Below are 15,644 nucleotides of genomic sequence, written 5' to 3'. Positions count from 1 at the left end.
AGGTTTAAGAGAGAAGAGGCTAAAGGAGGAAACAAAGCATACAGCTTCAGAAGATCCAGATGGGATTTCCTTTTAGAAATAGACCTCTTCCTGGATTCTGACTCAGAAGAGCAAGGCCCTGCCAAATCACAAAGCCGTCGAGGACTGCCAAGTATCTGAAAGGAAAGGAAACAGAAGTTACCAGAGGATTATCTAAGCATTATTTAAACTCAATAAATGAGTCATGTTTCTATCAAGCCCCAGAAACCAAGGTAGCAGTACTGTAATTTCTCAAAGGAAAACAGCACACTGATGTTCTACTTATTAAAGCTACCTTTCCTCTTTTTAAAGGCAGAAAAGCAGATAAAGGAGAGCAGAATATTAAATAAAAATCACACAGAGAATGTTCTCCACTGCCTTACATTTTTGACTGAATATGTTTCAATTGATACTGCACACTAGACAATCTTCATGCCTAAATATAGAGCAAGTATCTTGCATTATATTATATACAAAAGGAGGCCTTTCTATTCAGTCACACAGTTACAAAATGATACAGTCATGCAAAATTAGGCAAAGTGACTCTTTCTGACTCAACCTGATGGGTGGCATCCTCTTAATACTCACCAGGAAATACATGGAGAAGGCTTTACAAACAAGCTCATATCAATAAACAGAAAGAGGTAAAAGATATGTCCTGCAGGAAACAACATTAGACTGAGCTTCTCCTAAAACTTCAGTTGTCATCTTGCTATTGTATAAAATTAGAGGAAGACAAGTGCGAGGGTGACTGCCAGTTCAGACAACAACACAGTGGCTGAGGTGTTAGGAGAGATCTTCAGACATAGAACAGCCCACGTATGCACAAGCTAGAACAAAAGTCCTCTAAGAGAGACCACTGTTCCTACAAATTATGTAAGATGCCTTGTGTTCCACGACATGAGAAGAAAGCTGCACATGTGAAATGGTAGAGTCCATGATTTCAGCTGCTGCTCAAAGTAGTCTCACAATGCTCCAGCTCTAGTGCTGTCAGAGGCTCTGAGCAAGAGGCCAGAATGGGCTGGTCTTGACATGGCTGCTTAAGACATTGGCAGCTTCCTTGTGGCTATTCTAATAAAGCTCAAGGAAATGGTATTTCAAAAACCTGGCATGTAATCAAAGCACATATTCACCTTAATGCCTGGAATACTACCCTATGAGGATGAATGCCTCCTTCTAGCAAAAGCAAAGAGTGGGGAAAGATGCCAAAGAAGTTGAGAACTGGATCACTATACTGTATCTCACCCAAAAGAGCAGTCATGACTCAGTGATAAAATATGCTCCATGCAGTACCACAGCATGAACGCTGACAGAGTTGCCATAGCAGCTTGCGTTATGGAGACAAATATAGCTATTACCATGTTGTAAAACTAAAAATATTTGTCAGAGTGGCTTTGATGTAACAGCTGTGCTCAGAAAGGGCAATTTCAACATCTCTAGTGCTAAGGCATGGAATGGACTGGTATGCATGTAGCAGCAACATTTACTGTTAAATAAACATTTTGCTTTACATGCTTGGATTTGCACATGATTATCCTACCTCTTTCATAATTTTGATGGCTTCTACCCGGTGCTGAGGTGGTGGGTAAAGCAACATACGGTGATAGAGAGACTGCAGCACAGGCTTCATGGATTCCACTGATCCCACCAGTCGAACCAGTTCTGCTGCAATATAATATATGGTCCGTGCAACTGGCCCACTAAGAGCAGGTGCTGTGGAGGAACAACCTGAACCCCGGCCATGATCAGAGATCCCTGAGGAAGGTGAATCAGCCTCAAGGCAGATGCTGCTGTGGGCAGAGGTGATAGTTTTGTCATGGATTGGATTTCCCAGGATTACTACTAGGGCTGGACACAGTTGCTTCCTGAGAAAAAGAGAAAAGCAGCAGATGGTAATTGAAAAAAAACCAAACAAAACAACTCACAGGAACAGATTGAAAATAGCCCACAGTTAAATGAGATACACACTCTTGTTTTAATGATCAGTTAACAGCAGTGCCTAGATAGAGCAACAAATTACACCAGGTTTTTTTCATCTCTGAAGCATCAGCATGTTAGTACACATGGGAATACTTTTGGGTGCTTTATAAACATGATACTGATTTTGCAAGTTCATGTTGCTGCACAGCGCTGCCACTTACAGAATAGCCTGCCTGCCTCTTTCATTGGCTGCAACCTATCACGAGGTAGAAATTGTAGGTTTCTACTGCCAAGTGTTTCTTCTTCAGTCCAACTTGGGAGCTTTAAAAAAATCTGACCAAACAAAAACCAATCTATGTTAACTAGAAGGCCTGATGTTCCATCACTGAACTGCACATGCATGTTTTTTAGTAAGCACCCTTAGTTGTGAGCCTCTTGCTAGCTTTTGAGAACATAATGAAAGCCTTCTATAGTAACTCAAAGTGTGCACTGGAACTCCTCGTATGCCACTATACGCTAAAAATGCCATCCTTCCTTCAACTGTCTTTCTGCATGAACACTCAAGATAAGTGATTCCACATCAGCAGATCACTTTTCTGTGGAACCAGAGCCAAAAACAACTCAGCACTTTGCTCCACTAGCTGTTACTTCAGCTTTGCACTCATGCAGTTGACATTTTACTTCAGTCTGCAAGACCCTAATTTAAAAAGACAAGTGCTGCATGAGAATGCTGTCCTAAACCTGATTCTCACCCACATGCCTCAGAGGTTCAAGCTGGAACATAAAGCAAGCATGCAATGACAAGCAATGATTTAGCATAAAAAGTAACACATACTTATGGGTAAGTACATCTTATTTTCTCAAGATTTTTATGCAGCACAGAACTTTCATTGCTTCTCTTAACACGCTTGCTAAAACAGCTCAGCTTCCTGAAGTCACAGAAATTGAAAACAGCTTTTAATCAGTTAGCAGATAATAACTTTGAGTCTGCTTATTCCATTTCTTTCTCCAATCAGGTACACTTCAAAACATATCAATTCATTGCTTAAGAAACGTGCTGGCCTCGAAGCAGGCATAATCACAAGTTGCAACAGCAGCATATTCTCCATCACATCTTAGTCCCATCAAAGTGTTTCTGTATCAAACTATGGCGAACGCTGTCAGAAGAACACAGAGCTAAATCTTCTCTGTCTGCTCTCTTCTTTACCTTCTGTTGAGAACTGACTACAAAGTGCCAGCCAGAGAGAAAACTGTGTGCATGTAGGCAACAGCTCCTTAAAGAACAAAGACAACTATCAGTTTGGTTCACAGCTTTACTAGACAGCTAATGGAACTGTGTGTACTTACACCGTTATATATTCAAAATGATGTTTGCAGTTTAAGCTGTTTCGTGTCTTCCTAGTGTTTTGTGGGCTTTTTTCCACTTCATCTTAAACATGTAGTTGGAGGTTGCACATTCCTTGGCAGCAGTACAGCTTAAGTAATCCTGCCCCTGATGGCTTGTCCTCATGATACAGAGTTACAAATACAAACACCTATAGATTTGCAGCATAAACTGGGTAAATTTAATATAAATGAGGAAGTGTTTTCTTTTAACCAACATCATTTCAGTGACCTTGCTTATAGAACGGACTCACACTCAGCCATATAAGCATAAACAAAGGGTTGGGTGAAATTCAAGGGCATAAACTTTTGAAATGGGTTTGCCATGAAAAAAAGAGAATTCTGCTCTTACATTAGAGCTCCCAGAGGCTTCAGAACAGGGTCCCTGTGCAATGCTGCCAAGTGTTATCAACCTGAAGACCTCACAGTCCAGCAGCCACTGACTTTCCTGGGACAGCAAGGGAAGTTATGGATGCCTCTACATATTTCATCCTTAGACTCGGGCCCAAGTCAAACACTTCCATTTCAAAAATTACAGGTAAAAGCACAAGAAACACATCTGCCATTAGGAGTTGTGTATCTTTTCTTAACACAATCATCCACCAAGGTCACAGGATGGGCACGGACTGCAAGGAACAGCATATTAGTTATATTACTGCTTTATTACTATGACTCAATTATCCATATGTTATAAAAAAACCCCACTACTGCAAACAAAAAGAGGGAAAAAGATTATTTCAGGTGCTCTGAGGTGATGGTATCAAACTATTTAGAGGCAGATATGAACACTAAAGACATCAAGCCTTTCTCGTTTAGTGTATTAAAAAGAGGATTTCTTGATAAAGCGGAAGCACCATGAAGACCATTTAGACTCAGCCCTTATACAATGCAGGTCATAAGCATTTCCAGTCACTAGCACACCATCTGACATTAATTCTGCTTATCTTCCTGTATTACTGCATCAGAGCAGCAAGAATCTGTACAGCACCCTCCTACGGGAAGCAGAAATCTGAACTATTGCAGAAAGTGTAAGAGATTTTCTGTTCTGGCCAAATACATTAGATTTCATTACAGCTAGAATTCACTACAGTGATTTAATGTGCTAGCTGAGCATGAGGTCCTAATCAATCTTATATGAGGCACTGAATGAACTGATAGTAGGTTAACAGTGAGCTCTGCTCACGGCTAGAGATTTATTACAGGTTTGTTTGCATGGATAGGGGGAGAAGGTCCTTTTATACTTACAAACTGAATATTTGCATTAGTCTTCAGATGTACTCACCATATTAGATCAGTGAATCCTTTGTGCTGGTGCATGCTGGGAGAGGAGCTGTTTAACATGGAGAGGATGCACTCCAAGTAAAGAAGCTGAAGTTGACGATTGTCACTGGCAAAGAGAAAAGATACCATTCACATCACATTAAAACAAAGATTATTTAATTTTCTAAAACAACTACATTAGTTCGTTCGGAAATTATACCATAATTTACAGCAGTGATTTATTTTCCTTCTTCCTAAGGATTTATAATGGTGTGACCATTTTTATCATCCCATTTATTTTGTACTGATCACATGCAGCGATATGCTACTTTTTGTAATAACAGAAAGAAAACAGATTTCATTAATCAAATTTCAGAGTGAAAATTTTTTTAAAAATCTATGTGGAAAAAAGAGGAAGAAGAAAACAGAAATAATTATTCAAATTCAGTTTAAGGGAGGAACCCTTAAACAGAGGAAAATGAGACAACTGGAAGATTTTTGATTATTGGATAGTTTTTTCAGGCAATCTGAAGGGCATTTAGGCTGCTCTCTTCTGGTTATTTTTTCTCTTTTCTTGATTACAACCACAATAGGCAGAAGTCAATGACTACAGGCAAAAACTCACATGATGACATGGCTACCTTTCAGGTCCTTGACAGTTACTCTGTCAAAACCATAAACACAAAGTGAGCTTCCTGAGAAAGAACATTAAAAGATCCTGTGTACACCTGGAACTGATGCACTTGTAACATACAATGTGCGTGTACCTACCCTCAGAATTATCTGCAGGATTCAGGAGACAAGCAAGGCTGAGGTCTGCCTTATTAAAGGAACTCCCCATGCCAACTGCACTCACATTCTGGTTTTCATTCTTAAAATGACTAGAATTTAATCATTCGTTGTTGGTCCAAGATGAGACCTGGAGGAATGTATTTTCTCATGTATGATGGTAGGTAAAGGCATCTGTAAAGGATGGATTTATCTTAACTGAAATAAAGGAATGAGAAATATCTGCTCTTCTTTTACTGCCTGAATTCCTTTTGTTCACATAGAAGAATTTTCATACAAGTGGGACAGTACTTGTTTCACATGCCATGCAGAAAACACTGAAACCTGAGGCTCAAAGCTAGATTTCTAACCCTGTGCTACGGAGGGTTTAAAACTGCTGGCTGGTTATTATTTTAGAGGTGATAGCCTTTTTGTCACAACAGTCCGCACCTATCTGGAAAGATACACACATTCCAGATACAATTGCTTTCTCTCCTGACTTAAGCTTTTCTTACAATGTGTCTTAATGCAGATCATCAACATCTTGCAGCTGATGCTTACATGGGCATGCACAGGGCATCCCCGCACTCTTGACTGCTCTGATGCCTCTTACTACCAACTTGTTTTCCTGCAGGTAAGAAATAAACATTGCACTCCTGCACACCTCAGCATAGCTGTTATGTTCATATCACTGCTGCCACAAATTCTAGTCACCAAAGCCACCAGTGGTCCAGAGAAAGAAATTCACCTCCCTGAATTCTTCCTCATCACTCACAGCTGTGCCTCCCTCAAAACCAAATAATAATCTTGAAATTTAGAAGAAGAAATTAAAATTATTAACTAAAGTTATAGAACAGGCAGTATAGCACACTAAAACCTCACTTCAGTGATATGGAGGTTAGAAAGTTAAGCTGCTGACAATGAAGTGTTTGGAAGGAGATGCCAAAATTGGCTTTAAAAGATATAAAGTCTTTTCATTAATGGAGTTATTTCTTTAACAAGCCATCATAATTAAATTTATTTTCCTCAGATTCAGTCAGAATCCTTTACTATGCTTTGCACATAATTAGAGATCCTAACAGTCTAGGTACATAATTACAAGCATGAACTAAATCAAGGCTCAGTATTTTTAAGTCCTCTGTATTTCTTATTATTGTACTTTATCTACAATCTAAATTCCTCAATCTGTTCTAATTCCATACAGTTTTATGGGGAGCTGGGATAGCAGATAATTTTTTAAAAGACTTTCAGTGATTTTGAGAGATCCTTTCAAGTAGTGTAGTTTTGATATTTCATAACCAGTAATTTAAAGTGATTATCATTTGGTGGACAACACTTATAAGATTATATCTGTTTATAGCTTCATGTGTGGGCAAAATTTAATACAAAGAATTAATCTTTCAGCTGGTTTTGCCACTTCCTATTGTTAGATACACACTTTGGAAGATCTCTTTTTATTGCCCTGTAACTATGCATACAACTGAAAAAAAAAAAAAAAAAAAAAGATCCTTTAGAAGATTCAGAAACCTGCTTTTGTTTTCCCAAATGCTGACACTGTTTAAATAATGCTAGGTAAGGCACTCTTCCCATTCAAATCTTGCTGTAATTAGAGACACTCCTGGGAGGAAAGCCTATAGAAGAACTGCACACAAAGATGTCTGTGCTGTCTTTGGCTCTGGTAGTTCCTAAGCCACAGACTTTCTGAAAATGATAGAGCGTATAAAAGGAAGTACCAATGCATGCTTGTTTTGTATTTCCCCCATTTCCCCAAGTTCATCACAGACTACTTTCAGAGACATATGGTCCAACCAAAGAGACAACTTTATGCTACATTTAAAATAGTTTCAGACTGGCTTTTTCACTACCACTCAGGTGACTTGCAACTGGCAGTAGTAGCAAGTAGCAATCTTATTTTACTGATACAGAAACAGTGTCATTAAGTAAGAATTTGTTTTTCCCTTAAAACTTTCAAAGTATTTCCAGTCTGCTATATTTCCAGTTTTTAAATAACTGCTGTATAATGTTTGCATTGCTTTTGGCCAGTTTGTTACCTCTCTAACACTTGAGGCTTTTTATTGTCTCATTCCTTAATAGACCAGTAGTTGAACGGTGCTAAAATGCCACAGGAAGTAATTTTGAACTCATGAGTAAGTATTTACTGTCACAGTACTGGCCAACAGGAGACTCTAGTATTTTAATGCAGTGTAACACCCTATTAATGCCCATAATAACTGCATTTTGGAAGTCAGGCTCATGCATTTCCAAGCAGATAGAGTGTATGATATTTTTAAATTTAAGGAATGCTTTGGTAATGCAAATTATTTCAATTGGATAAATGCTGCCTTTCTAAGAAGGACATATTAATTCATTCTGCATATTAAATGTTTCTGTTAAATTTTTCCATATCTCTTGTAATTGTTCTCTCTACAATGGTTGCTTTCAAGCCAGAAAAGAAAAATTCTCCTTTGACAAGTATTTTGCTGTACGGGAGTTACTTATAGATGAGATTTACTGGAAGCTCTTTAAAGCTGAACAGTGCACAGATAAGGCAAATTAGCTTTTCATCTCAAGTGACGACCAAATTAATGCATCATGAACAACACTTCCTCTAATAAACACTTCACTGAAGTACAATTTTTCTCCATAATCCCAGAACTACAACAGTGCAATCACATGTATCAGTGATACTCTCAATCTCCAATTATAAACTGAAATAACTTACTTTATGACAGCCTGGAGTTTCTCACAGAGCACAGTGAGGACAGATACAACATCATCACAAAGAGCCTCAGTGGAAGTACCTCCAAAAAGGACAAAGATCAGAGGCATTACATATGTGCAGATGGATTACAACCTCAGCTCACTGCATAGACTTTCAGAGTTGTTCAAAGCTTCTAAACAATGAGCAGGGCTGCCAAAATTAATAAAAAAGATGCAGTAGGAAAAGTCCTAGATTGGAAAGTGATCTCCACACAATGAAAAAGCAGTAATATTAAATCTGAGGAGAGCACTGATTGTTTACATGCATTTACAGAAGACTAGCTGAAATCCAATTCAGATAATAAGTATATTAATAAATAATTTTAAAAGGACTGGCTCCAGTACTTCTACATGGCAGCTAAAATTTATGTATCTCTCCCTGTAGTTTGTCTCTGCTACACAGTTTCTGATGTCTGATCAGGTCCTGATCTTAAAAGAGGATGCTTGTGCACTTTAAAGATTTTAGCCTCCATCCACACAAGTTCTCCTGCAGAAATCCAATGAGATGATCAAAAGCAGAGATTATTTTCACCTATCACGGAAGATAGTGGAAGTTAACTCAAAACAGGAATAGAAAGAATTCTCTTGTAAAATAATCATTTGGCAAGTGTGAACACACCTTTGCTAGAGATGCACTTTCAAAAGCTGCTGTTATACAAACCACATCTCTGCAGATAACACAATCATTTTCAGATTCTGCATCCTACTCCACGAAACTGTTTCAATTTAGGAGATAAAGCCACTTACTAAAACTTTCTCCAGAGCACTGAAACTCCTTTATTACAGAAGTTAGCACCTTGAAACAATAGTTTATGTTAAGTGCAATGCTGTTACCATGGTCCAGATGAAGACATGACTGAAAATACTAGGAACTAACAGGGCTGTCTCAGTTCTATGAAGAAGGTAAGAAATCCTGAAGATGCAATTCCTTTGACATCAAACAGTACTGTGCTGACAAAAGGAAAGTGGAGATTAGAAAAGCTGGATTGGAAGAAGTTACTAAAAAAGTGGTACAAATACCTTGAGTCTTGACTTTCTGCAAGGTGTCATGGTTTTCAACTGTCTGTTAAGGAAAGAAAAGGTGGTGTAGAAGCAGTAGAAAAACACTGTAAAAGCAATACTTTAACAGCAGAGCTTTCTTAACAAATCTATACTCTCTATCTGTTCTGGGGTTTTTGTTTGTTAGGTTTTTTTAAGTGAAGCTTTTGCATAACATTTTCAAAAATTCCTTAAGATCTGTTTTAACAGTAATTTATATTTAACAAACTCACATCTCATTAAGCTGAACTAGGATTTGCAAGTCCTTAAGAGATTTCCTACACCTAAAAAACCTCAGTAATAACTAGGCATGTAAGTCACACTGAAAGTAACTGAGAGGAAAGCACAGTCTAGATTTCACAAAATACTTAGAACCTCAAATCAACTGAGTATTAGACAGTTTACCACATTGTCAACGTTAATATTACAGTGCCAACACAATTAATGGCTGTCAGGAAATGGAAATGACCTCTTACATCCCTTGGTTCAGCTGTGGTATAGGATTCTTCCTATCAATGCACAAAGGGGTCAAGCCAAATTCTCCTCTCAAGCACCAAGAGCAACCTTCCAGGAACTAAATGCAGCTAAGAACAGAACTAACAAAATTCAACTTTCAGACCCAAAATTAAATGTCAAAACTTCTGGGTTTGGTTTGCATGTTTTTGTTTTTGTTTTTTTTTTTTGTTTTTTTTTTTTTTTTTGTGTAGGAACAGAGCACAGACAGAAGATAAGTAAACTGATTAATTCTGTTCTGCAGTTGCTCATTAGTTTATAAATAATAGTCTAATAATTCAAAACAGAATTGATCATCTTAACCCAAAACAGTTGTAAGGAAAATAATCTGTACAACTACAGTCCTTAAATTTTCCTAATAAACAGAAACTGATTTTTATGAATGGTACTTTTTGGATAACATGAAAATACACAAAGCAGCACGAACAAATGTAAGAAGCCAATGTAATATCACATGTGCCCAGAACATTTACAGTTTTACTGACAATGTGCTGGGATTTCATCCAAACAGCTCTCATGGATTTAATAGTGCAATAAATAGAATTTATTTTTTTGCTGTATTTCATAAGCTGAAATTATCTCCTGCAAAAAAGTAGAAGAAAAATCAAAATTATACTTTACTTAGTCAAGAATTTGCTTTGTTTATATAAATATTTGTCATGCAAAAACTTTTGGCAAAAGGATTTCAATGATCCTTAGGTAAATAAGAAAACAAAATAAAGAATGGAAAAGGAAAAGGCCAAGGTAGCCTGACATCAGAGCAAAGCCTCTTTTTGCTTAATGGAAGGAGAAAAAAAAAAAACCATGCAAGTAGAACTGACAATGGGAGAGCTGTGTTTCCAACAGACTGCTCTGAGACAGGTGCAGAGTCAGAGCCCAAAAAAGCTTTTAAACAGGATTAATTGTGAAATTGTCAAATAAAAGCCATAAGGCACAACAAGCCAGTACAATACACTGCAGCCATGGACACGGAACCATTTGTTGATGCCAGAAGGCTCACCATATTTTCTTGCTTTTGTCGTAACTGTAAAGTCAAGTCACTCAACATTTGGCTGAGGGTTGCCCGCACAGCGGTGTTAATGCTCCGCTGGTGACAGCTAGATACATATGTCTCAATGCAAACCTAATGAGGAAACAAGATAGCAGCACATAGATATCAACTGTAACTTACCAGTAACACAGTTTAGGAGGATACCAAGGTCTCTCACATGCAGATAGTCAGCCTTCCTTACTATTTCACACTGGTTTATTAGCACATAAAAAGTTTTCGGCAACATGGAAAACTGAGTAAGTAGCATTCAGAAGCAGCACGCAATTCATCAGTGAGTCTCACAGCTGCAGGAACGGTAAGGCAAAACAGGCAGCATCTTTCCCTTCTGTCAAACACAAGTGATTTTGGCACTTGCCTTGCTCTGTAGATAATTCCCTAAACGCTGCTTCGATTTCTAAGTACTTATTTGTAACTATCACTCTGCAAGTCTGTATCTGCAACGTAAATACCCTCCAATTTTTAAGGTTGTTGCTTCTGTTGTATACAAGTATTCACCACTTTTTCTATAATTAATTATTAACTACTGTAGCACATCTGAAAGCCTAATACAGAAAAAACAATACTGTTTTACCATAAATAACATAAATTATTGCCTTTTAACACCTGGCAATCAACCTGACAGCTCCTCAGCTCAGAGATCCCACGGGAGCCAAGGCTGCAATGAAAGAACACTGATGGATCACGCAGTTCCCAGCTCCATGCCCAGCTGCTTGCAGTTTTTTAACGCTGTGCTGTGATCAGAGTCATGCTTGACTTTTGCCCTCAGATGTTATTATGCAAATAGTCACCAAAGCACAAGGCTGCTAGGATCCTGGGGACAGCACACTGCAAAACGCAGTTTCTATCCTTGATCAGATATTCTGTGGGAGGTGTTGGGTCTCTGGAAGACCTGCTTTAACTGTAGTAACCACTGTAACTACTGCACAGTAACTACTAAGTGGCTAACAGTCCTGATGCAGCTGAGTTTGCAGCTGTTTGCAACAGAACCGTGTGCTACAACCTTCTCAGACTGTGACTCAAATAAGCAGTTTTGGTCCTTTGGCCTACGCGGAGTTTTACTGTTAGCAATGACCATTAAAAATGTAAGTGACTGTTCATATACTTTTCAGTCTTTGTGGTTTTTTTTTTTTTTTTTGCAATCATTCAGATATATGGCTAGTGAGAAGAACCATGATTATAGATTAAACTAGCTGTGGAAAAAAAGTAATTAAAAATATAGTATAAATAATATGAATGAAGAGTATACATAAACACACCTGGTGTACGTTTTTGAATGAGAAGGATAATATATAATGTAAAGCCATTTTTATAGTTCCCTAATGAGGATGAGTTTTTAAGAGGGAAAACAGAAGTGATCTGATTATATAGGCTAATCAGTATTGGCATGGGCACATAGACAACACTCTTGATTGTTTCTAATCCTACTGAAATGAAACCAAGCTAATCCATTGACTGAGAAAGAATGTCTGTGGGCTCAAGGCTATGAAGTTTAAGATGATCACGTTGCTGGCACATTTCTGTGTTTGTTAGAGCGGAAAACAACAGGTATGTTCCCAAGACCCTTTTGATCTTCTCACTTTGGGTGCTCTCAAAGTCTCTAAGACGTCACACATAGAAGCTACTTGACTATGGTTCTTGCCTTATTTTCCCCTATTTTACAACTATACTAAGAGATAACACTCCAGAGCTTTTCTCTCATCATCTCATTCTAGAAACACTATGCAAATGACATAAACAGAGATTGATTACATCCTTTGACAATACACTAGAACAGGTTACAGCTGGATGCATTTTCAGGCTATAAGGGACCAAATCAACAGCATATCTCATTCCCGTTGCCCCTTTTCTAGATTCCAAGAGCCCCTCAAATAATGCCTCCCAAAAATAAAGGATTTTATTTAGCTTGAGATCAATCAGTCAGTGATGAAGATGGTCTTGTAAGTTAAAAGAAGGCCTGGACGAACTCTGCCCATCATTCAGCTATCCCCTGAACTCCAGTGTTCAAAAAAACCCTAAAGCCTGTTAACCATGTACAGCCCTTCACAGATGCCAAACCATTCCAGTGCTGCTGATATCACTCTCTTGAGCTGTAAATCTTTAGAGTACCCGAATTATTGATGAAATACCATTCTTAGAGGTAGGCTGACTTTCTGGAAAGAGCATGGTTTATCTCTCCTTTTTCTCTCCCCTTCCCCATGCTGGCTAATGAGCAACAGTACTGTCCACTTGAGCTCTGATCTTACAGAGGCCTGTGTTCCAAAATGGCTGGGCAAGATACCTTGTGAAAAGCCATTGATGAAGAAGCACCAGTAAAAATGCGAGAGCTGAGGGCCTCAAGGAGGTGTGCAATGGACATTTTGATCATTTCATGCATTCGGGGACTTCCAGCTCTATGACATGCAAAACACAACTAAGAGCAAAACACAGAAGGGTTAGCCAATGAAACACAACACAAACAAACCTCCAAAGGTAGACAGGAGTAACAAATACACACATAAAACCAAGCAACAGTCAGAGGACAAACTAAATTTTCTTGCAGGGTTCTAGGCAAGCATGGGAAGGTGCACACAGTAAGATTTAGTCTGTTCTCAATATTTAAGCCACAAAATATAGTACTCTTCATGTTGGATGCTTTTATAATTTGAAGCTGAAAATATCCATAAAGATTTGGGGTGCCGTTATTTTGTACACATGAATTGAGAACGATCAGGCAGAGCAAAATGGCCAGACTGTAGCCTTGTTTGTCAGAGAGTCCTCAGAGAGTTCTAACAGTAACCCAGGCAACACCTTTCCAGTTCTGTAGTGGCTCCACTTTGCTATAGAGGGCAGGCTAGGAAAACTAAGGGATTAACTTAACTAAATAGCACAGGCACTGGAGCAGAAGGCTCCTCTCTGCCACCTTTCCCTTAGAGCAAGTCAAAACAATAAATGCTGAGGCCAAGCAAATGCTGAACTTGGAAATAGTTTTCTGTTTCCTACTGCTTATAGGTTACAGAATTCAGACACAAAGGCATATTGAGTCCACCTGCTACAGCCTTTGCTTTATCTAAAACCTGACCAGGAAGAACCTGAGGAAGCGTGTATGAGCCTGCCAAGACTTGCTAATTAGAAAGACCTATGCATTCACTGAGGCAATATTTTCTTGAGGTGCGTGGGGAAAATAGCTGTACCTCCAAACACTCCAAATAGAAACACGCATGCTCTGTATTACAGCTTGTTCCAGTTCCCTGAAGGAAATGAAAGTTTTGTTTGCTTTCTGGCACACCTCATCAGCCTGCATCAGGACTCCTGTTCATTTTAAAGGAAAAAAAGACAAACTATCATTGTGCTAACTTGTACCAGTATACTAGCAAAGGTTTTTAAGAGCTAGGCTGGTCATTTGGGAATGAAAGTGAAGTGCAGCTACCAAGAACAGCAGGGTTTAACTCCACTCCATGAAAGAAAACTGACATTTGTCAGGATGCTTTAAACTAATAACAGTTCTATTGTTACCCAAATTTACAGAGAACATAAAATATGATTTCTGATACAGCTTATAGCACACAGACCAGGACTGATGGACCATATTCCCCCAGTCTTAAGCAGTGCTCTTAAGGAGTGAAATCTGAAAGGTTTAGGGCCATTACATGCTTTTCCCTGTAAGTATTTTGTCTAAGCTAAAACTCTCTTAACTACAGCAAAGAGATGCCCTAAGCTGAATTAATCAGCTTTTGCCTTGCATGTTAAAAAGTCTGCTGAGAAAAACTGCAGTGTGGGCAACTATCTGTATTTTCTTCAGTTTGGGACACCTGAGAAAGAAAACATCTCTAAATGTCTACATAAACTTGGAGTATAGGACATGTATGTAACCTCTACATTGCTCCATGGACCTTAGCTCTCCCCATATCACGTTAACAATATAATTTTATAATATATTGTGCCCACACCAGCATGTGCTGCACAGGAGGATTAAGTGTTCCCGTGCATCTTCTCTAACCTGAGCAAACAGCCTCATGACTTGCTATACACTATACTACAAATATCACCCATCTACAAAGGCTCACTTAATAGACCTGCAGGTATGTTTTTTCTACAGCCAAAGCTCCTTTGCAATTTAATTCAGACCAAAATCCAATGGAATAATGGGAGAAGAGTGACTAATAGCACCGGGACAACACCATATATCTAAAGGTGTAACAAAACTTTTACTCGGATGTATTAGGAAAAAGATACACACAAGGGTAACAAGGCACATTGTGGCACTTGTGCTAACATGGCACATCATGGCCTACATGTCTCTCTCCAGGAAACTTCATTAGTTTTAGACTTGCACCAGGTAAGGAATCAGCACAATGCTGTATTATAAAGAACTCAAGGAAATTTTTCTATTGCAAAAGGCAAAGCCAAGTAAATATGAGGACTAGTAAATGTGCAACACTGTAGTACACAGTTGTCAGTCAGTTTCCAAAAAGTGCCTTCCCATGCAAGCCCATCAGCCCTGTCCAACTTGCATCTCTTTCTTCACACCATACATAAAGTAATACCAGTCCTTAAGATGGTAGTTGTGATTTGAACTAGTTCAGTTTCAGGGTATGTATGGAAGACACACTCTAGGTAGCAGGGGAACGTTAAGTGACACAAGCAATGGCATGACAGAAGCACTTACCTCAGCAATCTTCAACACTGAACTCCCATTCAGCTCAAATGTGGAGGTATATGTTATACAGAGCAAGACCTTGAATCAAAAGAGAGAGAGGGAGGAAAAAAAATTAAGATCCATCTGTTATCGCCTCCCTTCCCGACCCACGTGCTTTGCACCATGTGTTACTGGGATAAAGGAAAAAGGACAATCAAATTGCTTCCTCCTGAGAAGTTGCAACTGTTGGCCCTAGAGGTACAGCTCAATGGATTATTTATCACCATTTCCTACGTCTGACCACGGAAGAAAAGACAA

General features: G+C 38.7%; 1 protein-coding gene across 1 annotated transcript in view; it reads right to left on the bottom strand.

Moving 5' to 3' along the window:
• ARFGEF3 (ARFGEF family member 3) overlaps positions 1-15,425 on the bottom strand; it is a gene marked incomplete at its 5' end in the record, with an annotated part of 52,302 nt that extends 36,877 nt beyond the window's left edge. Inside the window, 8 exon segments of the mRNA XM_029086712.1 lie at positions 43-155; positions 1,559-1,883; positions 4,604-4,708; positions 8,072-8,150; positions 9,130-9,172; positions 10,661-10,783; positions 12,990-13,121; positions 15,357-15,425. Of these exon segments, the coding sequence (XP_028942545.1) occupies positions 43-155; positions 1,559-1,883; positions 4,604-4,708; positions 8,072-8,150; positions 9,130-9,172; positions 10,661-10,783; positions 12,990-13,121; positions 15,357-15,425 (989 nt within the window).
• Between the last annotated feature and the right edge of the window lie 219 nt (positions 15,426-15,644).

The sequence above is a fragment of the Antrostomus carolinensis genome, unplaced genomic scaffold (assembly GCF_000700745.2).
Source record: "Antrostomus carolinensis isolate BGI_N321 unplaced genomic scaffold, ASM70074v2 scaffold15619, whole genome shotgun sequence".
NCBI classification, from domain to species: Eukaryota; Metazoa; Chordata; class Aves; order Caprimulgiformes; family Caprimulgidae; genus Antrostomus; species Antrostomus carolinensis.
The sequence above is the reverse complement of the archived record's forward strand: the minus strand, read 5'-3'. Positions and strand labels throughout refer to the sequence as shown.